The following is a 25204-nucleotide window of genomic DNA, read 5'->3' on the forward strand; positions in this document are numbered from 1 at the left end:
TCAAAAAAAAAAAAAAAAAAAAAAAAAAAAAAGAGAAAAAAGAAAAAAAAAAAAGGAAGAAAATGACTTGGTTGGCCAAGTGCAGTGGCTGACCCCTGAAATCCCAGCACTTTGGGAGGCTGAGGTGGATGGATCAGCTGAGATCAAGAGTTCGAGACCAGCCTGGCCTACATGATGAAGCCCCGTCTCTACTAAGAATAGAAAAATTCACCGGGCATTGTGGCAGGTGCCTGTAATCCCAGCTACTCGGAAGGCTGAAGCAGGAATATCACCTGAACCCAGGAGGTGGAGGTTGCAGTGAGCCGAGAGTATATCACTGCGCTCCATCCAGCCTCAGTGACAGAGTGAGTCTCCATCTTCAAAAAAAAAATCAGTCCTCTACCTAGCTCAAGAGAAATTCTAAGACATTTATTCATATTTCTCAACTGATTCCAATGTTAGAAATACAGAACTGAGGCCGGGCGCGGTGGCTCAAGCCTGTAATCCCAGCACTTTGGGAGGCCGAGGCGGGTGGATCACAAGGTCAACAGATTGAGACCATCCTGGTCAACACGGTGAAACCCCGTCTCTACTAAAACTACAAAAAATTAGCTGGGCATGGTGGCGCGTGTCTGTAGTCCCAGCTACTCAGGAGGCTGAGGCAGGAGAATTGCCTGAACCCAGGTGGCGGAGGTTGTGGTGAGCCGAGATCGCGCCATTGCACTCCAGCCTGGGTAACAAGAGCGAAACTCCGTCTCAAAAAAAAAAAAAAAAAAAGAAAAAAAAGAAATACAGAACTGGCCAGGCATAGTAGCTCACCTGTAATCCCAGCACTTTGGGAGGCCGAGGCAGGTGGATCACAAGGTCAGGAGTTTGAGACCAGCCTGTCCAACATGGTGAAACCCCAACTCTACTAGTAAAGTACAAAACTTAGCCAGGCATGGTGGCACGCACCTGTTGTCCCAGCTACTCGAAAGGCTAAGGTAGAAAAACTGTTTGAACCTGGGAGGCAGAGGTTGCAGTGAGTCGAGACCACGCCACTGCACTCCAGCCTGGGCGACAAAGCGAGACTCTACCTCAGAAAAAAAAAGGAAAGAAATACAGAACCATACAAGTGACTATCTGTGTGTCATGGGTCTTCCTTAATTATTATCTTTCCTTACTGGAAAAAAACCCAACTATTATGAAAACTAAATCTATTAAGCTTTGGGAACAAAAAACATCAAGCAGGCTGAGAATTTGGGAGAAACAAAGAAGAGGAAAGAACAAAAACAGGCTTTGAAACACTAACAGTGGGCCAGGCATGGTGGCTCACATCTGTAATCCCAGCACTTTGGGAGGCCGAGGTAGGAGGATTACTTGAGGCCAGGACCTTGACATCAGCCTGGGCGACATAGCGAGACCTCATCTCTATGAAAAAAATTTAGGCTGGACACAGTGGCTCACGCCTCTAATCAAGGTCAAGAGATCGAGTCAAACCTGGCCAACATAGTGAAACCCTGTCTCTACTAAAAATACAAAAATTAGCCAGGCGTGGTGGCGCATGCCTGTAATCCCAGCTACTTGGGAAACTGAGGCAGAAGAATCGCTTGAACCCAGGAGGCAGAGATTGCGGTGAGCCAAGATCGCACCACTGCACCCCAACCTGGGCAACAGAGTGAGACTCCATGTCAAAAACAGAACAAAACAAAAAATTTAAAAATGAAATGCTAACAGTGCATATCTTCCAAAATCATACAGTGCTCTAATTCCACGAATATAAGTTTAAATGAGCAGACACTAAAACTAAAAATGAAAACAAAGTGTCAAAGGAAACAAAAAGCTAGTCTGAACAGACTTTACCTCTAATGCCAAGGCAGTCTTGTCATAAGCACAGGGTACTCTTTTCTGGATTGCTTTCGCAAAGACAGGTCCATTCTGAGTCGATGGCAAAGGGGTGATTGCTGCCCCAGGAGAACCGGAAACTGCAGGTATAGGAGTTGTGGTCTGAGGTTGGGCGTACGCATGAGCAGGTTCTGGGATCCCATAACTGTTGGAATTCCTATTTCCATGCTTTCCATGTGGTGAGGATCTCACAAGCTTTTCGACATAAGGGACAGGAATCATCCCAACCCGGCCATCCTTGTTCCGGGCACTCCACCACTGTTCTTCAGGCTTCTCTATTATCACTAGGATCTCACCCTTTTTAAAGGGCAAGTCTTCCGCATCATTTCCAGGAAAATCATACAGAGTCCGTACATATTCCAGGTTTTCCTCTGCTGTAGGCAGGCTGGGTGCTGAGACAGATCCCATTGGTGGGCTTGGATACCTTGAGAGAGAAAGAAAATTAAGAGGAAAATCTTACTCTAAGCCAGTGGCTGTCAAACTTAATAAACCACTCTCCTCTCTATATATACATTTTTTGAGATGGACTTTTGCTCTTGTTGCCCAGGCTGAAGTGCAATGGTGCAATCGTAGCTCACTACAACCTCACCTCCCGGGTTCAAGTGATTCTCCTGCCTCAGCCTCCCAAGTAGATGCAATTACAGGCATCCGCCACCATGCCCAGCTAATTTTTTTTGTATTTTTAGTAGTGACAGGGTTTCACCATGTTGGCCAGGCTGGTCTCAAACTCCAGACCTCAAGTGATCCACCCACCTCAGCCTCCCAAAGTGCTGGGATTACAGGTGTGAGCCACCACGCTCAGTCTCTTTTTTTTTTTTTTTTTTGAGACAGAATCTTGCTGTCACCCAGTCTGGAGTACAGTGGTGCAATCTCAGCTCACTGCAACCTCTGCCTCCTGGGTTGAAGTGATTCTTCTGCCCCAGCCTCCCGAGTAGCTGAGATTACAGATGTGCAACACTATACCCAGCTAAATTTTGTATTTTTAGTAGAGATAGGTTTTTGCCATGTTGGCCAGGTGGTCTCAAATTCCTGGCCTGATCTGATCCACCAGCCTTAGCCTCCCATAGTGCTGGGATTACAGGTGTGGGCCACCACTCCTGGCCTTATTTTCCTTTCTATATTCTTAGTAGTTAAGAAAGTTGTCATGTTGTAATTTTTGTAGCCTGCACTGGCCCAAAAGTTATTATCCTGAGTATGTCTTTTCAAATTACAAGTACACACACATACACACACTTCATCTCTGTTTTACAGAAACCTTTTGTTTTATATAGAGATAAATTGTTTAAATTTTTTAAATCTTGAGCAAGTTCAGAAGCTGCCTTCCTTTGGACCCTTGTCACAACCACCACACACTCTTCCTCCCACTCTTAATCTATGCCTTACATCCTGCACACTTCCCTGGACACCCAGAAAATGACAAAGGCCTCTGTCTCTGACCCCTTGAAAAAAAAAGGAACAAAAAAGGGCTTATAGGCTTGCAACAATAAAAACAGTAACGAATCCACCAGATGTGGTGGCTCAGACCTGTAATTCCAGCACTTTGGGAGGCCACAGAGGCCAGATCACTTGGAGACCCACCTGTCCAAAGTAGCAAAACTCTGTCTCTACTAAAAAGACAAAAAATTAGCCGGGCATGGTGGTGCACACCTGTGGTCCCAGATACTCAAGAGGCTGAGGCAGGAGCATTACTTGAGCCCAGGAGTTAGAAGCTGCAGTGAGCTATGACTGCACCATTGCACTCCAGCCTGAGCAACAGAGCAAGACTGTCTCAAAAATAAATAAATAAATAAATAAATAAATAAATAAATAAATAAAAATGAATAGCAAGAGTAGTAGGAGCAGGAATAACAATAAAGAGTTCTTATTGGGCCGGGCACGGTGGCTCACGCCAATAATCCCAGCACTTTAGGAGGCTGAGGAGGGCAGATCATGAGGTCAAGAGATTGAGATCATCCTGGCCAACGTGGTGAAACCCCATGTCTATTACAAACACAAAAATTAGCCAGGCATGGTAGCATACGCCTGTAATCCCAGCTAGTTGGGAGGCTGGGGCCGGAGAATCGCTTAAACCCAGGAGGTGAAAGTTGTGGCGGGCCAAGATTGTGCCACTGCACTCCAGCCTGGCAACAGAGCAAGACTCCATCCCAAAAATAAGTAAATAAATAAATAAACAGACAAACAAACTAATAAATCAGAGCTCATACTCATTATCTACCATAGGCAAGGTTTACGGTCTTTGAAGAGATTATTTAATACGTCAACTCTGTGAGATAGATGGTGGTTTTGTTTTGTTTTTTTGAGACCCCATTTTGCAAATGAGACCAAAGAGAGCGAGACTCCATTTCAATTTTTTAAAAAATAGCCCGTTAATTTATGTATTGTCTATGACTGTTTTTCGCTACAAGGGCATAGTTGAGTAGTTGGACAGAGACCCTGTGTCAAAGCTGAAAATATTTACAATCTGACCCTTCACTCAACAGTTTGCTGATCCCTGGGGTCTAAATTCCTGGGTTAGGAAGGCAAAGTGTGCTTTTCAACTTCTTTGCTTCTCTGGTGAGGGGTATGTGTCTATACAAATTTGATAAAGACAGTTTCTACTTCCCTCCACCACTATACTGCTATAGTGACCTTGGGGCTCATTTTCTGTGTTAGTATCTGCAGAAATATTCATAAATTTGATACCAAATCAATCTCACCAGTCATACCCTGACATAAATTCCAAGTCCTCTGTCCATATCCTCAAACTAATTTATTCATCAAACTCCCCTGAAAATTAAACATTAGTTCCACTAAAGAGATAAATACATGTTGCTGCATGTCCAATATCTTAGCCTTTCCATGAGACCCCACTGTCTAAAGAAATATGAAGCATAGTCATCAGAAAATGTATTGTTTCTCAATTATTTCAGTTTGTTCTTTGAGCAAGATTGAAAATAGCACACTCCCCCAACTTCCCTTTAAAAGAGAAAGGGTTTTTCAAGCCCTTCCAAACACTCTTGACCCATGCTTCTCACTTTTTGCCTACTGTCCACTGCACACTTTGAGCAGCAAAGCCCCCAACAACTAATTCATAACTGACTTTTCTTATCTGATGATAATGAATCTGTCCGCTCTTTTTGTTAAAAGCATTATCAATTTCATATATAAACCATATACAAAACATCTTTAAATCAAGTTTTAATACGTTCTAAGCTTAAAATCTTCTTATGCACACTGAAGAATCCAATAATCAACTTCTGGAAAAAGGAAGTTTCAAAGGTGCTGGTAATTTATTTATTTATTTATTTATTTTGGAGATGGGATCTCGCTCTGTTGCCCAGGCTGGAGTACAAAGGCACAATCATGGCTCACTGCATCCTCAACCTCCCAGGCTCAAGCAATCCTCCCACGTCAACCTCCTGCATAGCTGGGACTGCAGGTGCATGCCACCACATCCAGTCAATTTTTGTAGAAATAGAGGCTTGCCATGTTGTCCAGGCTAGTAGTCTTGAACTCCTGAGCTCAAGTGATCCTCGCACCTTGGCCTCCCAAACTCCTGGGATTATAGGCTAGGCCAACATGCCTGGCCAATGTTCTTTTTTTTTTTTTAAAAAAAAAAAAAAAAAAGGGGGGGGGGTAATAGTTTTGTTTTGTTTTTGAGACAGCATCTGGCTCTGTGGTCCAGGCTGGAGTACAGCGGTATAGTCACAGCTCACTACAGCCTTGGCCTCCCAGGCTCAAGTTATCCTCTCACCTTAGCCTCCTATGTAGCTGCTGGGACTACAGGCGAGAGCCCAGCTAATCTTTAATTTCTTGTAGAGACGGGGGGTTATGTTGCCCAGGCTTGCCTCGAACTCCTGGGCTCAAGCAATCCTCCTACCTCAGTCCCCCCAGTAATTGGGACTATAGGTACATGCCACCACGCCCGGCTTACATATACTTTTCTTTTCTTTTTGAGAAAGAGTCTCGGTCTATCACATAGGCTGCAATGCAGTGGCATGATTTCGGCTCATTGCAACCTCCACCTCCCGGGTTCAAGCAATTCTTGTGCCTAAGCCTCCCCAGTAGCTGGGATTGCAGGGGCTGCCACCACCTAATTTTCTATTTTTTAATAGAGATGGGATTTCATATGTTGGCCAGGCTGGTCTCAAACTCCTGACCTCAAGTGATCCACCTTCCTCGGCCTCCCAAAGTATTGGGATTACAGGCGTAAGCCACTGTGCCCAGTCTTACTTTTTTTTTTTTTTTGAGATGGAGTCTCACTCTATCACCCAGATTGGAGTGCAGTGGCCCAATCTTGGCTCACTGCAACCTTCGCCTCCCAGGTTCAAACAATTCTACCTCAGCCTCCCAAGTAGCTGAGATTACAGAAGCCCACCACCACACCTGGCTAATTTTTTTTTTTTTTTTTTGGTAGAAAGAAACAGGGTTTTACGACGTTGGCCAGGCTGGTCTCGAACTCCCGACCTCAAGTAATCCCCTCTCCCCGGCCGCCTTCCTCTTTTTTTTTTTTTTTTTTTTTTTTTGAGACAAGTCTCGCTCTGTAGCATAGGCTAGAGTGCAGTGGTGCGATCTCAGCTCACTGCAACCGTCTCCTTCCAGGTTCAAGCGATTCCCCTGCCTCATTCTCCTAAGTAGGTGGGATTACAGGCACACGCCACCATGCCCAGCTAATTTTTTTTGTATGTTTAGTAGAGACAGGGTTTCACCATGTTGAGACAGGCTGGTCTTGAACTCCTGACCTCATGATCCACCCACCTTGGCCTCCCAAAGTGCTAGAATTACGGGTGTGAGCCACTATGCCCAGCCCACCTTACTCTTTTCTATGTAGGAAATAATTCGCAGTTTAAAAAAAAAAAACCACCAGTAGAAAAATCAATTCCAACTGGACGTAGTGGCTCATCCCTGTAATCCCAGCACTTTGGGAGGCAGAGGCGGGAGGATCACCTGATGTCAGGAGTTCGAGACCAGCCTGACCCAATGTGGTGAAACCCCGTCTCTACTAAAAATATAAAAATTTAGCCAGGGGTGGTGGTGGGGGCCTATTATCCCAGCTACTGGGGAGGCTGAGGAAGGAGAACTGCTTGAACCCAGGAGGCAGCGGTTGCAGTGAGCCAAGACTGTGCCACTGCACTCCAGCCTGGGCGACAGAGCAAGACTCTGTCTCAAAAAAAAAAAAAAAAAAAAAAAAAAAAAAAAAAATCAATTCCAAGATTAGCTAAGTACTTCTCTAGTGAAACAATTTTAGGTAACCACCATGCTTCACCACTGAGCAGCTTTTAATGCCAAGGTCCCCTCCCTTCTCTCCCTGGGCTTTCAGGCGATCACTAATGGCTCTCCTCCTATGCTTGTAGCTGCCTCTCCTTCCACAGCTTCCCCTCCTCTACTTATTCCTGTTCTGTCTGTTCATTCTGGGTGATGCCGTCTAAGCTAAGATTCCCAATTCTATGTGTATTCAGCCCTTACCTCTCTTCACAATAACAAACCCATCAGATTGCTAAATACACCTGGCTTCCAGCACGTACCTCAAAAAAGATTCTTACTGTTGAAAAGAATCACCCCTCCACCTTAATCCCTTTTTCTTCTCTCAAAGGCATCACTCAATCCTCTCTGAAGTCATCATACCTCTTCCCTCACCTTCTATGTGCCACTTTACATTCCTATGGCATTTGATCCTGGCTCAGTTTCTCAAGGTCCCTCTCTAGTTAACAGCCCTTAATTAGTCCTTAAGATCTCTCCCCACCCAGAGCAGTTTCTCAAAAGTAAAACTGATCAGTTCTCCTTTAAAATTTGACAGTTCTCTTTTTAAAAACTTTAGACGGCTCCCACTGTTCAACTCATTTACAAGGCACAGGGGGGTCCTTTACAAATTAGCTTTATCTTTCCTTCCTAGCTTCCTGCCCATCATTCACATTAATTGTAACTGTGTCTTTACCAGCAGGCACTGCCACCACCACCTCTTCTACCTCGTATACTTGTTCTTTTTTTTTTTTTTTTTTTTTTTTTTGAGACGGAGTTTTGCTCTCGTTACCCAGGCTGGAGTGCAATGGCACGATCTCGACTCACCGCAGCCTCCGCCTCCTGGGTTCAGGCAATTCTCCTGCCTCAGCCTCCTGAGTAGCTGGGATTACGGGCACGTGCCACCATGCCCAGCTAATGTTTTGTATTTTTAGTAGAGACGGGGTTTCACCATGTTGACCAGGATGGTCTCAATCTCTTGACCTTGTGATCCACCCGCCTCGGCCTCCCAAAGTGCTGGGATTACAGGCGTGAGCCACCACACCCGGCCCCTCGTATACTTGTTCTTATCCTTCAAGAATCAGTTGAAGAGCATCTCCTCTTTCAAGCCTTTCCCCATCCCTTAGTTGATCACTCTTGGTTGTAAGCTGTCATGGCATTCTATTTTAATTTTTTCAACAGAACAAATTTTTTTTTTTTTTTTGAGACGAAGTTTTGTTCTTGTTACTCAGGCAGTGCAATGGCGCGATCTCTGCGCACCGCAACCTCAGCCTCCTGGGTTCAGGCAACTCTCCTGCCTCAACCTCCTGAGTAGCTGGGATTATAGGCACGTGCCACCATGCCCAACTAATGTTTTGTATTTTTAGTAGAGACAGGGTTTCACCATGTTGACCAGGATGGTCTTGATCTCTTGACCTCGTGATCCACCCGCCTCAGCCTCCCAAAGTGCTGGGATTACAGGCTTGAGCCACCGCGCCCAGCTAGACCAAGCTTCTTAAAGACAAAAAAACAAAAACATGGTTTACTTCCATTAGATACCTAGAGTTTAGCAGTGAGCTTTGGTATACAGCAGGCCTCCATATATCAAAGAACTTTCCCTTTCCTATTTCCCTTATTTTTTTGTTTATGAAAGCACAAAAGCTCAGGTATTTGAATTGCCTAACTCTGGTTTAATTCTGTCACACAATTGGTGTGACAGAATTTGAATGGCACTCAGTGTGCCTTTGAAGCCTCTTCTCACATTCATTCCAGGTGAGCTGCTATGTGCCCAGTGGCCCCACCTGACTTGTTATGATTTTAGCTCAGACTCAGTCAGCTTAGGTTAATCTGAACTCCCAACTAATAGGCTGTGCTTCCTTTTACTTATCTGAAAGAATTAAAATAATGTTTTTTGGGTTGTTTTTTTTTTTTTTCCTGAGACGAAGTCTCGCTCTGTTGCCCAGACTGGAGTGCAGTGGTGCGATCTCAGCTCACGGCACATCTGCCTCCCAGGTTCAAGTGATTCTCCTGCTGCAGCCTCCCATGTAGCTAGGACTACAGTCACCTGCCACCACCCCTGATTAATTTTTGCATTTTTGGAAATGGGGTTTCACCATGTTGTCCAGGCTGGTCTCCTGACCACGCCCAGCCCAGAATTAAAATATTTTAGTCTTAAAGACCCTTAGAAATAATCTAGTCTACCCGGGCGTGATGGCTCACGTCTGTAATCCTAGCACTTTGGGAGGCAAAGGCGGGCGGATTACGACATAAGTTTGAGACCAACTTGGCCAACAGGTGAAACTCCATCTCTACTAAAAATACAAAATTGGCCGGGCGCGGTGGCTCAAGCCTGTAATCCCAGCACTTTGGGAGGCCGAGGCGGGTGGATCACGAGGTCAAGAGATCGAGAGCATCCTGGTCAACATGGTGAAACCCTGTCTCTACTAAAACTACAAAAAAATCAGCTGGGCATGGTGGTGTGTGCCTGTAATCCCAGCTACTCCGGAGGCTGAGGCAGGAGAATTGCCTGAACCCAGGAGGTGGAGGTTGCGGTGAGCCGAGATCGCGCCATTGCACTCCAGCCTGGGTAACAAGAGCGAAACTCTGTCTCAAAAAAAAAAAAAAAAAAAAATTAGCTAGGTGTGGTGGCAGATGCCTGTAATCCCAGCTACTAGCGAGGATGAGGCAGGAGAATTGCTTGAACCTGGGAAGCGGAGGTTGCAATGAGCTGAGATCACACCACCGCACTCCAGCCTGGGTGGCAAAGCAAGACTCAGTCTCGAGAGGAAAAAAAAAAAAAGATATAATCTACTCTAATCATTCAGATCAAAAGGAAAAATTTAGGTCACAATTCTGTGGATTTGAGTCTTAAGAGAAAAGTCACAAATTGAATGGCTACAGTACTTTCCATGAGATTACAACTCTTAACTGGACAAGACTCCACTTTTAGCATAATGACAGTGTTCCTTTTTTTTTTAGAGATGGAGTCTCGCTCTGTCGCCAAGGCTGGAGTGCAGTGACTCTATCTCAGCTTACTGCAATAGCCACCTCCCGGGTTCAAGTGATTTTGCTGCCTTAGCCTCCCAAGTAGCTGGGACTACAGGCGCATGCTGCCATGCCTGGCTAATTTTTTGTATTTTAGTAGAGATGGGGTTTCACGGTATTGCCCAGGCTGGTCTCAAACTCCTGAGCTCAGGCAATCCACCCACCTCGGTCTCCCAAGGTGCTAGGATTACAGGCGTGAGCCACCACACCTGGCTATGTTCCTGTATTTTAACTCAATCAAATTCACATGACTTTAACTACTGGTCAGGAGAAATGCAAAGGGGTTTATTCACAGTGCTGAATTCTATGCTGATTAAAATTACTGACAATCCTTCCCCTGTATTCCGAATTATGAAAGTCTGGATTTGAGTTCCTAAATACTTAAAACAGGGGATGTAAGGCGGAGACACAACTATGCGTCTCGTTTCCTCCTGTTCCTTCAGGGCTTGGCTTCCGCTTCACAGGTGTGTGAGGCTCCTCTTCTGGGCTTTCAGGTTAGACTAAGCACCCTTACTTGATTTTTCCACAGCTACTTTATCATGCATAGAAATTAAATATATACATACTAGCATTCATTCATTCATTCATTTATTTTTTGAGACAAGGTCTGGCTCTCTCACTTAGGCTGGAGTGCAGTGGCACAATCACAGTTCACTGCAGCCTCGACCTCTCATACTCAAGCAATCCTTCCACTTTAGCCTCCCAAGTAGCTGGGACTTAAAGGCGCACAACACCATGCTTGGCTAACTTTTTAATTTTTTTAAGGACAGGGTCTCCTATGTTGCCAGGGCTGGTCTCAAGCTCCTGGGCTCTAGCGATCCTCATACATTAACCTCCCATAGTGCCAGGATTACAGGCATGAGCCACTGAGCACAGCTGACCTTTAAAATGTTTTTTTAGTAACCAGTAAGCTCCTCAGAAGGATGATAGGGCTGTCTGATTCAATGTTGGTTCCATAGTACCAGGTACATTCGATGCTTAAAGTCTGTTGAGCAAAACACATAATTTTCTTGAAGGGCCAACTTCCCTTAGTTTTTATTGCTAAAATTTTATTTCTTTGCTTTTTTTTTTTTTTTTGAGACAGAATCTTGCTCTGTTGCCCAAGGCTAGAGTGCAGGGGTGCAATGACTCACCACAACCTCCACCTCCCGGGTTCGAACGATTCTCCTGCCTCAGCCTCCCAAGTAGCTGGGACTACAGGTGCAAACCACTATGCCCAGGTAATTTTCATATTTTTAGTAGAGATGGGATTTCACTATGTTTGCCAGGCTGGTCTCGAACTCCTGATCTTGTGAACTGCCCACCTCGGCCTCCCAAAGTGCTGGGATTACAGATATGTGCCACCGCACCTGGCAAATTTTATTTCTTCTAATTTTTCTTCGTAGTCTGAATTAATCTACATAAGCTAGAAATAGAAAATGTCAAACAAAGCAAGCTCTCTTCTGAAGCATTCTGTTATTAAAGTGAAAATGGCTCCTATTAAATAAAAAACACTAGAGCTAGGCTAGATCCTGTGGTTCACACCTGTAATCCCAGCACTTTGGGAGGCCCAGGCAGGTGGATCACTTGAGGTCAGGAGTTCAAGACCAGCCTGGCCAACATGGTGAAACCCTGTCTCTAAAAATAAAAATTAAAATTAAAAAAAAAAAAAAAAATACCAAATATAAAAAGCAGTTAAAGATAAAAACACAAAAGACAAATAGTTACAAATATACCAGATCATCCCTTTTTCCCCTTCCCATCATCCCCACCCATCAGCAAATCAATTTTATCTCCAAAATAGGCATCTCCAAGTCACAGCTCCACTGCTACTATTAGTCACCATCATTTTGTACCTAGATTACAGTAATAGCCCCAGGTCACTTCCCTGCCTCAAATTCCTTCCATGGAGCCCACAGTACTTTAAATAAAAATCAAATTCCTGACCACGATCTTTATCTCCCAATCCATTTTATATGTCCCCCTTTCTCCTTTAAGAAACACTCCCAACACAATGGTCTTTTCCCTAAATAAGGTCCTGTTATATTTCTTCAGCCTTGGTTTATTTCCTGCACAGCATTTATTAATCTTACTTTATTTTCCTACTTTTCAGTCTATCTCCTCCACTAACGTATGAGCTCCATAGGGAGAAGCTTTGTCTGTCACACATTTTTCCCAGTACCTTCACTGGGGTTATAGTTCTCTTATAAACACTAGAATAAAAATATAAAATTAAAAAGTATGATACATTCCAAAAGGCTAATGCCCTCTTCAGCCTTAACCCACCTGCACCCAGGTAAAAAAAAAAAAAAAAAAGAAGAAACACTCCTATAAAAAGGATCAGATCATAATAATGCAAGCCACCAGTCCTTAAATTTCTAGGACAATATTGTTACAAACTTTATGCAAGATAAACCAAAATATTAGCCAAGAGACATGAAACTCTGGCTTTAAAAGCTCAGTTTTGATGCCTAAAAAGCCACTAAATTTATCCTGCCTGAGTTGTGAAGAAGCATTACACTGAGTTTTCCGTTTGGCCAAGGCTCTAGTAGCCACTAGTTTTCTATAAAAGACTAATAACATGTAAAACCTAAGCCATGAAAACCAGGCTTGGGAGTGGCAATTCAAAGATTCATTATAACAAAGTAAATCCATTAAGGTTCTAACTCAACGGGCACAGTGATCTCCTTCAGAGATACCTAGGAAAATGAAAAACTAAATTAAAGCAATAGACCTGAGGCAGAGGGCACAGAGAAGAAGAAACAAAGCTGAACGTGAGGAGGAGGGTCAGGGTAAGGCCCTGTTATCTGTGAGGGGACTGGAACAGGAAGGATTTCAACAGATGGAGGGGGGGTGTAGTTAAGGCAGTCAATGAAGAGCCAACAGCTGGAACAAAGGTACAAAGGTGCGAGAAAGGAAGGATCGCTACCAGGGAATAGTGAGCAGGCCAGAAGTAAAAGAAGAAGGGCAGACAAAGACAGAATTACATGCTTGTTATCTAAGACACACGCATGAATGGAAAATCTGGAGGTGATTCTATGGATAGAGAGAAGCAGCACACTCCTTTTCCTCCCTCTAGAAGGAGATTCAAGCCATTAACTCACTTTTTTTGTTTGTTTGTTTTTTGTTTTTTGAGGAGTATCACTGTTCTTCCCCTCACTGGGCTGGAGTGCAGTGGCAATCTCGGCTTATTGCAGCACCCCTGGTTCAAGCAATTCTCCTGCCTCAGCCTCCAGAGTAGCTCAGATTACCCACCACTATGCTTAGCTAATTTTTGTATTTTTAGTAAAGACAGGGTTTCACCATGTTGGCCAGGCTGGTCTTGAACTCCTGACCTTGCTATCCGCCTGTCTCGGCTTCCCAAAGTGCTGGGATTACAGGCGTGAGCCACTGCACCCGGCCATTCACTCATTTTTTTCAAACAGCCATACTAGTACTCATCACCTCAATGCAAGCACTTGCATGGCTTAATGAATGTCTGGTATTAATTATATAATTCACTCACAAATGAGAGGAATAATTTATTCCATGTTACAAATCTCACTACAGTGGGTTCTAAGATTCTCTTAAACTCCTTACATTGGAATATTGTGCTCAAAGTTGACTGCAACTACCAGCATCTGCCAGGAACTGCAGGTTTCACCAATCAGATTCTTGGTGTCCTGGTCTTTGTTATACATTATTTGATTTATAATCGCTTTCTCCCCACTTTTTTTTTTGAGACGGAGTTTCACTCATGTTACCCAGGCTGGAGTGCAATGGCGCGATCTCGGCTCACCGCAACCTCCGCCTCCTGGGTTCAGGCAATTCTCCTGCCTCAGCCTCCGGAGTAGCTGGGATTACAGGCACGCACCACCATGTCCAGCTAATTTTTTGTATTTTTGGTAGAGGCGGGGTTTCACCATGCTGACCAGGATGGTCTCGATCTCTTGACCTCGTGATCCACCCGCCTCGGCCTCCCAAAGTGCTGGGATTACAGGCTTGAGCCACCGCGCCCGGCCCTCTCCCCACTTTTAAAATCTATTTAGTTCAGTACTTAATCTTATAGTCATTATACTGTCATGGCTTTCTTTTTTCTCTCTACCCCTATGCAAACAGTTGGTGTCCTTAATTATAATAGCTTTTAATGCTTAAAGGTTAAAGTAATACCCTGTCGACAAATCCATAAAGTCATAAACATCTAACCCTGGAAAAACTGTATCAACACCCCCGTCCTTTTAAAATAGATGTTTAAGAAATGAACTGGCCAGTTAGTTACTTTAAAAATTCCAGGCAACCTTTCAACTCAAATTTGGCATAATTTAAATAAAAGAAACATCTGATAATTGAAGTGTTACAGAGTAAAAACAATAAAAACAAATCTCTGCTAAAATACTTAAATTAAAGCAACGAATCAATTAAAATAATGCATTTCACTTGAAAAAGAGAATGCTTGGTCACTTTGTGTTAATTTTAAAATACATTAAGTCGTTAGACTTAACACAAAAAGCATGTCTAAAATTGAACTAGGATGCAACTAAGTGTCATTCAAAAATTTTCCTTAATCACATTCTAGCCTAATTCCACCTTGGAAATTAACTAGACTGATCTCTGGCCTACTAATGGTCATTGGGGAGAAAATATGAAATAAATTTTCCAAAAAATATCCTCGCTGAAGCCAATGCACCTTCTCTCATCTTTGTAATTAACATACTATAAAAGTGGTGGTGTTTGGTCTGCTTCAAACTTGACACCACAGTAACAATATACAGTTGATATTTCGGTTAGAGGTTTTTTGTTTCTAAATGCTAAAGTATTTTCATTTGTCGACTGTTCCAAACACTGCAGTCCTGGAGTTCCTGCCCTGGAGTTCAGGGATCTGGAGGGAGTACAAGAACCTGGGGTGGTGTGCAAACTTGTGTGTATGTGCATTTGGCGGGGGTGGGGGGTAGGGGGTGGAGTGCTGGGCTATCTTCCGATTCGCCAAGAAGTCTATGGCTTAAAAACGGTTTTACGGCCGGGCGCGGTGGCTCACGCCTGTAATCCTGGCTTTCGGAGGCCGAGGCGGGCGGATCACGAGGTGCGGAGATCGAGACCATCCTGGTTAACACGGTGAAACCCCGTCTCTACCAAAAATACAAAAAATGAGCCGGGCGTGGTGGCAAGTGCCTGTAGTCCCAGCTACTCCGGAGGCCGAGGCAGGAGAATCGCTTGAACCCGGGAGGCGGAGGCTGCAGTGAGCTGAGATCGCGCCACTACACCCGAGCCCTGGCGACAGTGCGGGACTCCGTCTCAAAAAAAAAAAAAAAAAACGGGTTTTTAGAAAAACCAACAAATCCCTGCCAGGGAAAGCAACAAAAGGCAAAAAGCGTGCATTTTAGCTATGCAACCACGTTAAACATTTAAAATGCATCCTCTTCACACTGAGAATCAGCCTTGTGAGAAGAAAAAAAACAAAAAACGCATCCTCTGAACCAGTGACCCAGATCCTGACACTAGCCTTCCTTTCGGAAGGCCTTCTCAAAAATAATCTGGTTAAGAATGGGGGAATAGGGGTTCAAGCGCGCCCCACCCCCCCTACACAAACACTCTTCGACCGACTCGGTTCTCGACCTTCCTCCGTGGTCGGGGCGGGCGCTCGCGTACCTGGGCGCCGGCTCGATGAGCGTGGTGGTGTCCAGGTAGTGGATCTTGTAGAACTCCAGCAGGGCCGGCAAATGGTCAAACTCCTGGTCCCCGATCTTAAAACGGCGGTTGGGCAGCGAGTTGATGATGTAGTGGGAGACCCGCGAGTTCTCGGACACCGACAGCACATAGTCCCCAGGGCAGGTGGAAGAGTCGCGGACGAGGAACATACCGTGGCGCTGGCCCTGGAGCCGGTTCTGCGCCTCCTGGCGAGACACCGGCCCCATGTACCAGGCAGAGCGGTCCGAGGAATCGAACCTGGCGGAGGACATGGTGCCGGGCCGGGGGCTCTGCGGCGGTCGGGGCGCCGGCTGTTCTCGCCTGCTCTGCACGCCTTAGCCCGGCAGACGGCTTTGGGGCCGAGGAAGGGCGGCCTCTCGCACACCTCGAGGCTCGCTCAGAGGGCTGGGCCAGCACTCTCCTCTCGGCTCCGGGCCCGCAACATCCTCCGCCGCCGCCCGCCTGCTCCAAGGCCGCCTCACGGAGAGAGCCGCCAGGGAATGCAGGGCAGAGCCCGGGGTTCGGGGTAGGCAAAGCCGAGCAGCAGCGGAGGCCACCGCGGGGTTCTAGGGCTGCTCGGGGTTCCAGGGGTGCCTCCACTGACTCCCGACCTGGAACGCGCTGGCGCCAGAGCTCCACGGGTCTTCACCGACCCCCGCCGTCACACGAGGCACCGAACTCGAAGGAGCGTAGCGCCTCAGGAACGGTTTTGCCCAGCCCGTTCCCTATAGCCACAGCAACAAAATGGCGGACGCGGGAGAAGCGGCAGCCACCTCCCCCTACGCTCAGCGCTCTCCGTCTGCGCAAGCGCGGAGCCTCGGCTCCCGGCAGCCGCCGGGGCCCTCCCAGTGACGTCACATGTCGCAGCCAATCAGGAGCACGGTCGCGAAGATCTGGGTGGGCGCTGCTCCCGCCCGCTCCCGCGTTCCGGGAGGAGGCTGAAGAGGCGCCCGCGGTGGGCACTCCCTTCCTGGGCCGCAGCGCGCCGCCGGGGGCGCTGCGACTGCCGGGTCTCCCCTCGCTGGCAGGAAAACAGCTGGAGCCGAGAGGGAGCGGCGTTTTGAAAACCTGCTTCTGGGAACAAAGCGTAACGTGCAGGCCGAATCGCGGGCCAGGGAGGCGTGGCACTGAGGCGACCTGGCGAGCCAAGAGGCCTGCGGGAGCTCAAGAACTGACAGGTCCACATGGGCCGAGGTGGCCCCAGGAAGGGGATGACCCCAGGGGCAGATATGACCACCAGATAGGTGACTGACTGAATGACGCAGGCCCCAGGTGTCCTGATAGGCTAAGGAAGCCCTACTGGCTACGTGACCCGCTAAATGGAGAGAAAAGAGAGAGAGAAGGTGAGGGTTACATTTACCCAATTAAGTGGTCAAGGAAGTCCACAATTGGGTAACCTGGCCATCATGGGCTCTGAACTGCTGAAAGTAAAACACAAACGCCTCTCGAGCGTGGCCCCAAGGCTTCGCCTGCTCCGGATTATGCCTGCTTCTCTTTGTTAATCCCTATTTGGTTTTTTGTTGTTATTCGAGACGGAGTCTCACTGTCGCCAGGCTGGAGTGCAGTGGCGCAATATCGGCTCACTGCAACCGCCGCCCCCCGGGTTCAAGCGATTCTCCTGCCTCAACCTCCGGAGTAGCTGGGACTACAGGCGCGTGCCACCACACCCAGCTAATTTTTGTGTTTTTAATAGAGACGGGGTTTCACCAAGTTGGCCAGGCTGGTCTCAAGCTAATGACCTCAAGTGATTCGCCTACCTTGGCCTCCCAAAGTGCCAGGATTACAGGCATGAGCCACCCTGCCCGACCATCCCTATTTGTTAATCCCTATTTCCCTCTTGCGTACCCACCTCCAGCCGTCCTCTCCTAGCCTATTTTCCCTCACTGGAGCCTCATCCCCCGGGAGAATGTAAATTTTTTTGTTTTTTTTTGAAACGGAGCCTCACTCTGTCGCCCAGGGTGGAGTGCAGTGGCAGGATCTCGGCTCACTGCAACCTCTGCCTCCCGAGTGGCTGGGATTACAGGTACATCCCATCACACCCTGCTAATTTTTTGTATTTTTAGTAGAGACGGAGTCTTACCATGTTGGCCAGGCTGGTCTCGAACTCCTGACCTCTAGTGATCTGCCTGCCTTGGCCTCCCAAAGTGCTGGGATTACAGGCATGAGCCACCGTGCCCAGCCCTTTTTTTTTCTTTTTTTAAGTTACGGGATACGTGTGCAGAACATGCAGGTTTGTTGCATAGGTATACATGTGCCATGGTGGTTTGCTGTACCAGAATGTAAATTTTAAGAGGGCAGGGATCTTGTATGTCTCGTTCACCTTTGTGTTGTCTGCCTTGCACAATGTCTGGCCCTGAGTTGATGCTCAAATGTTTCTGGAATGAATAACTATTGAGAAAAATCACCTGGCTACTGCTTCCGAATTACTGGCAAGCATGGCAGAAAAGGGAGAAGCAGACAAGCAGCAAAACATACTTAGTTGCCTCTGCCAGTGGAATTTCATTTTTGCCATCTGCACCGCCCAGGTTGAACAGATGGGAAATTGCAGGGTGAAAGGTGATGTCCGTCCTAGGGTAAGCTAAAGGGGAAATGCCAAGGTCTGGTGCCTTTTTCCACCCAGCATAAGCAGGTTTTCATCTTCCCCAAAGCTGTTTTCATGGCATATTAGGCTCAGGTGCAATTTGAATAGCATAGAATTTGAAGCTGATTGCTTCAGTTTGAATCCTGGCTCAGTAAGTTCACTGTGTGACACTGGGCCAATTACTTAATCATTTATCTGCCTCACCTCCTCTATAAAATGGTGATAATAATAGCTTTTTTTTTTTTTAGTCTCTTGTCACCCAGGCTGAAGTGCAATGGCGTGATCTCAACTCACTGCAACCTCCACCTCCCAGGTTGAAGCAATTCTTCTGCCTCAGCCTCCTGAGTAACTGGGATTACAGGCATCCGCCACCACACCCAGCTAATTTATGTATTTTTAGGAGAGATGGGGTTTCACCATATTGGTCAGGCTGATTTCAAACTCCCGACCTCAGGTGATCCGCCTGCCTCAGCCTCCCAAATTGTCATTTTTTTTATTAGTAGAGATGAGGTCTTGGGATCTTGCCTAGGCTTTACCCAGCCTTCTCACTTTGTCTTTTGTTTTGTTTTTATTTTGAGACAGGGTCTCATTCTGTCAAACAGACTAGAGTACAGTGGTGAGATCTTGGCTAACTGCAACCTCTGCCTCCTGGGCTCAAGCAGTCCTCCCACCTCAGCCTCGAAAGTAGCTGTAACCACAAGTCTGCACCACCATGCCTGGCTAATTTTTTTTTTTTTTTTTTTTTTTGAGACAAAGTCTCAGCCAGGCGGGAGTACAGTGGCGCCATCTCGGCTCACTGCAACTTCCGCCTCCCAGGTTCAAGCAATTCTCCTGCCTCAGCCTCCAGAGTAGCTGGGACTACAAGGCACGCGCCACCACCCCCAGCTAACTTTTGTATTTTTAGTAGAGACGGGGTTTCACCATGTTGGGTAGGATGGTCTCCATCTCTTGACCTTGTGATCTGCCCGCCTTGGCCTCCCAAAGAGCTGGGATTACAGGCATAAGCCACCGTGCCCGGCCCTAATTTTTAAATTTTTTGTAGAGTCGAGGTCTCACTGTATTTCTCAGGCTGGTCTGGAACTCCTGGGCTCAAGCAACCCTTCCGCTTTGGCCTCCCAAAGTGCTGGGATTACAGGTGTGAGCCACCCACCCAGCTGGTCAGCCTTCTTGATCTAACTTCTACCCTTGCTTTGACTGAATTAGGCTTTTTGGGTTTTGTTTTGTTTTTAGAGAGAGTTCTCTCTGTGTTGCTGAGTCTGATCTCAAATTGCTAGGCTCGAGCATTCCTCCTGCCACAACCTCCAACATAGCTGGGATTACAGATGTGAGCCACAGCAATCCACTCTGCCCTCTAAGTGTAGAAGCTCCTTCACCTCTCCATAGTTTTTCCTTTAGTAGACTAATGAAGCATTTAGGGGTCACATCTCTGGTGACTCCAAACACATACTCTAAAAGCAAGCAAAAACTGACCATACTCTCTGATTACTATGTGTACACTGTGATCAAAGCCTAAGTTAATTTTTATCACATTCTATTGTAATTGTTTATAAATATCTTTCTCATCCCAATCTGAGCATCTTGAGAGCAGGCTGTATATTATTTTTTCTATTCCCAGTACCTAGCACAGTGCCCAGCACATAATACATGCTTAATATATGGTTTTTGAATGTTGATGGATAAAGATGGGAGGAAGCCAGAGAAAAATGAAAATTCAACATTGGCTTCTGGCTCACTTCCTTTTCAGCAGCCCTCTCTGCCTCTTCAGGATGTGCTGTCTCTGTATATAAACTATCTGCTCTTGGCCAGGTACAGTGGCTCACACCTGTAATCCCAGCACTTTGGGAGGCTGAAGCTGGTGGATCCTTTGAGGCCAGGAGTTAGAGATCAGCCTGGCCAACATGGCAAAACCCCATCTCTGTAAAAAAAAAAATGTAAAAACATTTTAAAATTAAGTAAACTCTGGCCAGGTGCAGTGTCTCACACCTGTAATCCCAGCACTTTGGGAGGCTGAGGTAGGCAGATCACGAGGTCAGGAGATTGAGACCATCCTGGCCAACATGGTGAAACTCTGTCTCTACTAAAAATACAAAAATTAGCTGGGCGTGGTGGTGCATGCCTGTAGTCCCAGCTACCCATGAGGCTGAAGCAGGGGAATTGCTTGAACCTGGAAGGAGGAGATTGCAGTGAGCCAAGATCGCACCACTGCACTCCAGCCTGGTGACAGAGCGAGACTCCGTCTCAAAAAAATAAAATAATAAATAAAGGCTGGGCGCGGTGGCTCACGCTTGTAATCCCAGCACTTTGGGAGGCCGAGGCGGGTGGATCACAAGGTCAAGAGATCGAGACCATCCTGGTCAACATGGTGAAACCCCGTCTCTACTAAAACTACAAAACATTAGCTGGGCATGGTGGTGCGTGCCTGTAATCCCAGCTACTCAGGAGGCTGAGGCAGGAGAATTGCTTGAACCCAGGAGGCAGAGGTTGCGGTGAGCCGAGATCGTGCCATTGCACTCCAGCCTGGGTAACAAGAGCGAAACTCCATCTCCAAAAAAAAAATAATAATAATAATAAATAAACTCTCTGCACTGTATTTTCCTTCAATAAACTCTCTTTTTAGAAAAAGAAAAAGGAGGCTGGGCACAGTGGCTCACACCTGTAATCCCAGCACTTTGCGATGCCGAGGCGGGCAGATCACTTGCAATTAGGAGATGGAAACCAGCCTGGCCAACATGGTGAAACCCCATCTCTACTAAAAATACAAAAATTAGATGAGTGTGGTAGTGGGAGTCTGTAATCCCAGCTGCCTGGGAGGCGGAGGCAGGAGAATCGCTTGAGCCTGGGAGGTAGAGGTTGCAGTGAGCAGAGATCATGCCATTGCACTCCAGTCTGGGTGACAGAGTGAGACTCTGTCTCAAGGAAAAAAAAAGAAAAGAAAATTGAAAATTTAGTTTAGTAAAAGTAAGGAGATTGTGTAATTGTTTTCTAGTATTAACATAATAAATGTATGTATTTTGAGAGATAGTCTTGCTTTGCCACCCTGGTTGGAGTACAGTGGTACAACACCAGCTCACTACAATTTCTGCCTCCCAGGCTCAAGTGGTCTTCCCACCTGAGCCTCCCAAATAGCTGGAATGAGACTGCAGGGGCACGCCACCACACCCAGCCAATTTTTTCTATTTTCTTGTAGCATAGGATTTTGCCATGTTGCCCGGGCTGGTCTTGAACTCCTGGGCTAAGCCGGGCGCGGTGGCTCACGCCTGTAATCCCAACACTTTGGGAGGCCGAGGCGGGTGGATCACGTGGTCAAGAGATCGAGACCATCCTGGTCAACATGGTGAAACCCCGTCTCTACTAAAAATACAAAACATTAGCTGGGCATGGTGGTGCGTGCCTGTAATCCCAGCTACTCAGGATGTTGGGGCAGGAGAATTGCCTGAATCCAGGAGGCCGGGGTTGCAGTGAGCCAAGATCGCTCCATTGCACTTCAGCCTGGCTAATAAGAGTGAAACTCTGTCTCAAAAAAAAAAAAGAAAAAAAAAAAAAAAGAAAGAACTCCTGGGCTCAAGCCATCTGCCTTTCTCAGCCTCCCAAAGTGATAGGATTATAGATGTGAGCCACTGCACCTCGCCATAAATGTATTTAAAATGTGGGGGGTTATTTTGTTTTGTTTTCTGAGGCAGAGTCTCATTCTGTCACCCAGGCTGGAGTGCAGTGGCACAATCTCAGCTCACTGCAACCTCTGCCTCCTGGGTTCAATCGATTCTTGTGCCTCAGCCTCCCGAGTAGCTGGGACTACAGGCGCTCACCATCACACCCGGCCAATTTTTTTTTTTTTTTTGTATTTTTAGTAAAGACAGAGTTTCACCAGTTGGCCAGGCTGATCTTGAACATCTGACCTCAAGTGATCTGTCCGCGTCGGCCTCCCAAACTGCTGGGATTACAGGCATGAGCCACTGCGCCTGACCTGTTTTTTTCTGCTTATTTTTGAGACAAAGTCTTGCTCTGTCACCTAGGCTGGGGTGCAGTGGTGCTATCTCAGCTCACTGCAACTTCTGCCCCCCGGGTTCAAGCAATTCTCCTGCCTTAGCTTCCTGAGTAGCTGAGACTACAGGTGCGCACTACCATGCCCAGCTAATTTTTGTAATTTTAGTAGAGACGGGATTTTGCCATGTTGACAAGGCTGATCTCGAACTCCTGACCTCAGGTGATCCACCTACCTCAGCCTCCCAAAGTGCTGGGATTACAGGTATGAATCACTGCACCTGGCCTAAATATATATATTTTGGTTTTTCTTTTTTCCTTGATTCTGTATCACAGAACTAAAATAGATATTTCAAACTAAGGTTTATTAGCTCCATATCTCCCTCTCTTATAGTCTTCCATTTGAATTAAACTTTGTCTTTCAATTTCCTCTTTTCTATCAATAGCAACACTTGTCCTAATTTACAGGCTCAAAATCTGAGTTATCTTTTGCTTAACTGAGGAACTCAATAATGCCTAATTTATATAGTACTTTCCAGTTCACCAAAGTATGTATAATTCATTGTTTTACTTAAATTCAAACAAAGTCTGATGAAGTTCACCTTTTGATCCAGAAACTAAATGACTTACTTCAAGTTTTATAATTTGCAAGAGGCAATTCTGGCACTCTTAGGCAAATTCTGTTGATAGGAAGTCAGAATCCCCTATTTCACTTGAGAGGACTACCTGTGATTTAGTCCATTTTCATCATTTTGCATAGGGAAACTGAGGCCCTCCAAAGTATATTATAGTGCCAGAAAGGAATATCAATTCAAAGATAAAGTGGTTGGCTTCATCCCGCAGCCTGGATTTCAGATACCACCACCATTCTGCTGCCAAAGTTCCAGGCTTCCATATTCCTTTTAAGGGCTGGGCGTAGTGGCTCACGCCTGTAATCCCAACACTTTGGGAGGCTGAGGCAGGTGGATTGGCTGAGGCAGGTGGATCACCTGAGGTTGGGAGTTCAAGACCAGCTTAACCAACATGGAGAAACCCCATCTCTACTAAAAATACAAAATTAACTGGGCGTGGTGGCACATGCCTGTAATCCCAGCTACTCGGGAGGCTGAAGCAGGAGAATCACTTGAACCAGGGAGTTTGAGGTTGTGGTAAGCCAAGATGGCGCCCTTGCACTCCAGCCTGAGCAACAAGAGCAAAACTTCATTTCAAAATAGGCTGGGCACGGTAGCTCATGCCTGTAATCCCAGCACTTTGGGAGGCCAAGGCAGGCGGATCATGAGGTCAGGAGTTCGAGAACAGCCTGGGCAATATGGTGAAACCCCATCTCCACTAAAAATAGAAAAAATTAGTCAGGCATGGTGGCGTGTGCCTGTAGTCCCAGTTACTTGGGAGGCTGAGGCAGAAGAATCGCTTAAACCCAGGAGGTGGAGGTTGCAGTTAGCCAGAATTGTGCCACTGCATTCCAGCCTGGGCAACAGAGTGAGACTCCCTCTCAAAAAAAAAAATTTCTTTGAAGGATGGACCAAAAATTAGCCAGGCACGGTGGCATGCACTTATAGTCCTAACTAAGCTAAGAGAATCCCTTGAGACCGTAAGTTTGAGGCCACTATGAGCAATGATTGCACCACTGCACTGCAGCCTGTTTGAGAGAGCCAGGCCCTATCTTTTTTTTTTTTTTTTTATGGGGTTTCACCATGATGGCCAGCCTGGTCTTGAACTCCTGACCTTAGGCGATCCACCCACCTCGGCCTCCCAAAGTGCTAGGATTACAGGTGTGAGTCACCACGCCCAGCCAGGCCCTATCTTTTAAAAATAAATAAGTGAATTTTTAAAAAATGAACCAAAATGGGCCTGGCACAGTGGCTCACACCTGTAATCCCAGACTTTGGGAGGCCAAGGCAGGCGGATCACTTGAGGTCAGGAGTTAAAACCAGCCTGGCCAACATAGTGAAACCCCATCTCTACTAAAAATACCAAAATTAGCCAGGCATGGTGGCGCTCGCCTATAATACCAGTTACTCAGGAGGCTGAGATAGGAGAATTGCTTGAACCTGGGAGTGGAGGTTGTAGTGAGCCCAGATTGTGCCACTGCACTCCAGCCTGGGCGACAGAACAAGACTTCGTCTCAAAAAAAAAAAAAACAAATAACCAAAATATTTCTCATTTTGCTTCTAAATACTCCAGAGGGGAATAAGGTGTGGGTTAGGTAAAAGTGAAACAAGAATGGCCATGTGTTGTTGATAATTGTTTAAACCAGGTGACATAATGTGAAGGTAGGGTTAATTATATTATTCTATAACACTTTTTTTTTTTTAGATGGAGTCTCGCTCTTGTTGCCCAGACTGGAGTGCAGTGGTGCAGTCTCGGCTTACTGCAACCTCCTCCTCCCAGGTTCAAATGATTCTTCTGCCTCAGCCTCCCAAGTAGCTGAGATTACAGGCACACATCACCACGCCCAGCTGATTTTTGTATTTTTAGTAGAGATGGTATTTCACCATGTTGGCCAGGATGCCCGTCTCGGCCTCCCAAAGTGCTGGGATTACAGGCATGAGCCACTGCTCCTGGCCTATTGTATTGTTCATATATATATATTTGGAATTTGTCATAATAAAATTTTTGTAAAAGATCCTTTCCTTTATTTTTCCTTAGCACAGTTGAGGCAAGCATAAAAGAAACCTTCCAGGCTGGGCATGGTGGCTCACGCCTTAATCCTAGCACTTTGGGAAGCCAAGGTAGGTGAATCACTTGACCCCAGGTGTTCACGTCCCAGTTACACAGGAGACTGAGGTGGGAGGATCACATGAGCCCAGGAGTTTGAGGCTGCAGTAAGCCTTGATCATGCCACTGCACCTCAGTCTAGGCAAAGGAAGGAGACTGTGTCAAAAAAACATTTCA

At 46.3% G+C, this 25204-nt stretch overlaps 1 protein-coding gene across 1 annotated transcript in view; it reads right to left on the minus strand.

The window, feature by feature from the left end:
* Positions 1-16571, minus strand: part of CRKL (CRK like proto-oncogene, adaptor protein) — a 36723-nt gene extending 20152 nt beyond the window's left edge. The window contains exons 1-2 of the mRNA XM_032271338.1: positions 15709-16571; positions 1822-2287 (exon numbers count right to left, since the gene is read on the minus strand). Coding sequence (XP_032127229.1) covers positions 1822-2287; positions 15709-16019 — 777 coding nt within the window. The 5' untranslated portion in view covers positions 16020-16571. The remainder of the gene's footprint in view (positions 1-1821; positions 2288-15708) is intronic.
* Positions 16572-25204: the final 8633 nt, after the last annotated feature.

Source organism: Sapajus apella, unplaced genomic scaffold (assembly GCF_009761245.1).
Source record: "Sapajus apella isolate SASKATOON/1434 unplaced genomic scaffold, GSC_monkey_1.0 scaffold229, whole genome shotgun sequence".
Classification (NCBI taxonomy): domain Eukaryota; kingdom Metazoa; phylum Chordata; class Mammalia; order Primates; family Cebidae; genus Sapajus; species Sapajus apella.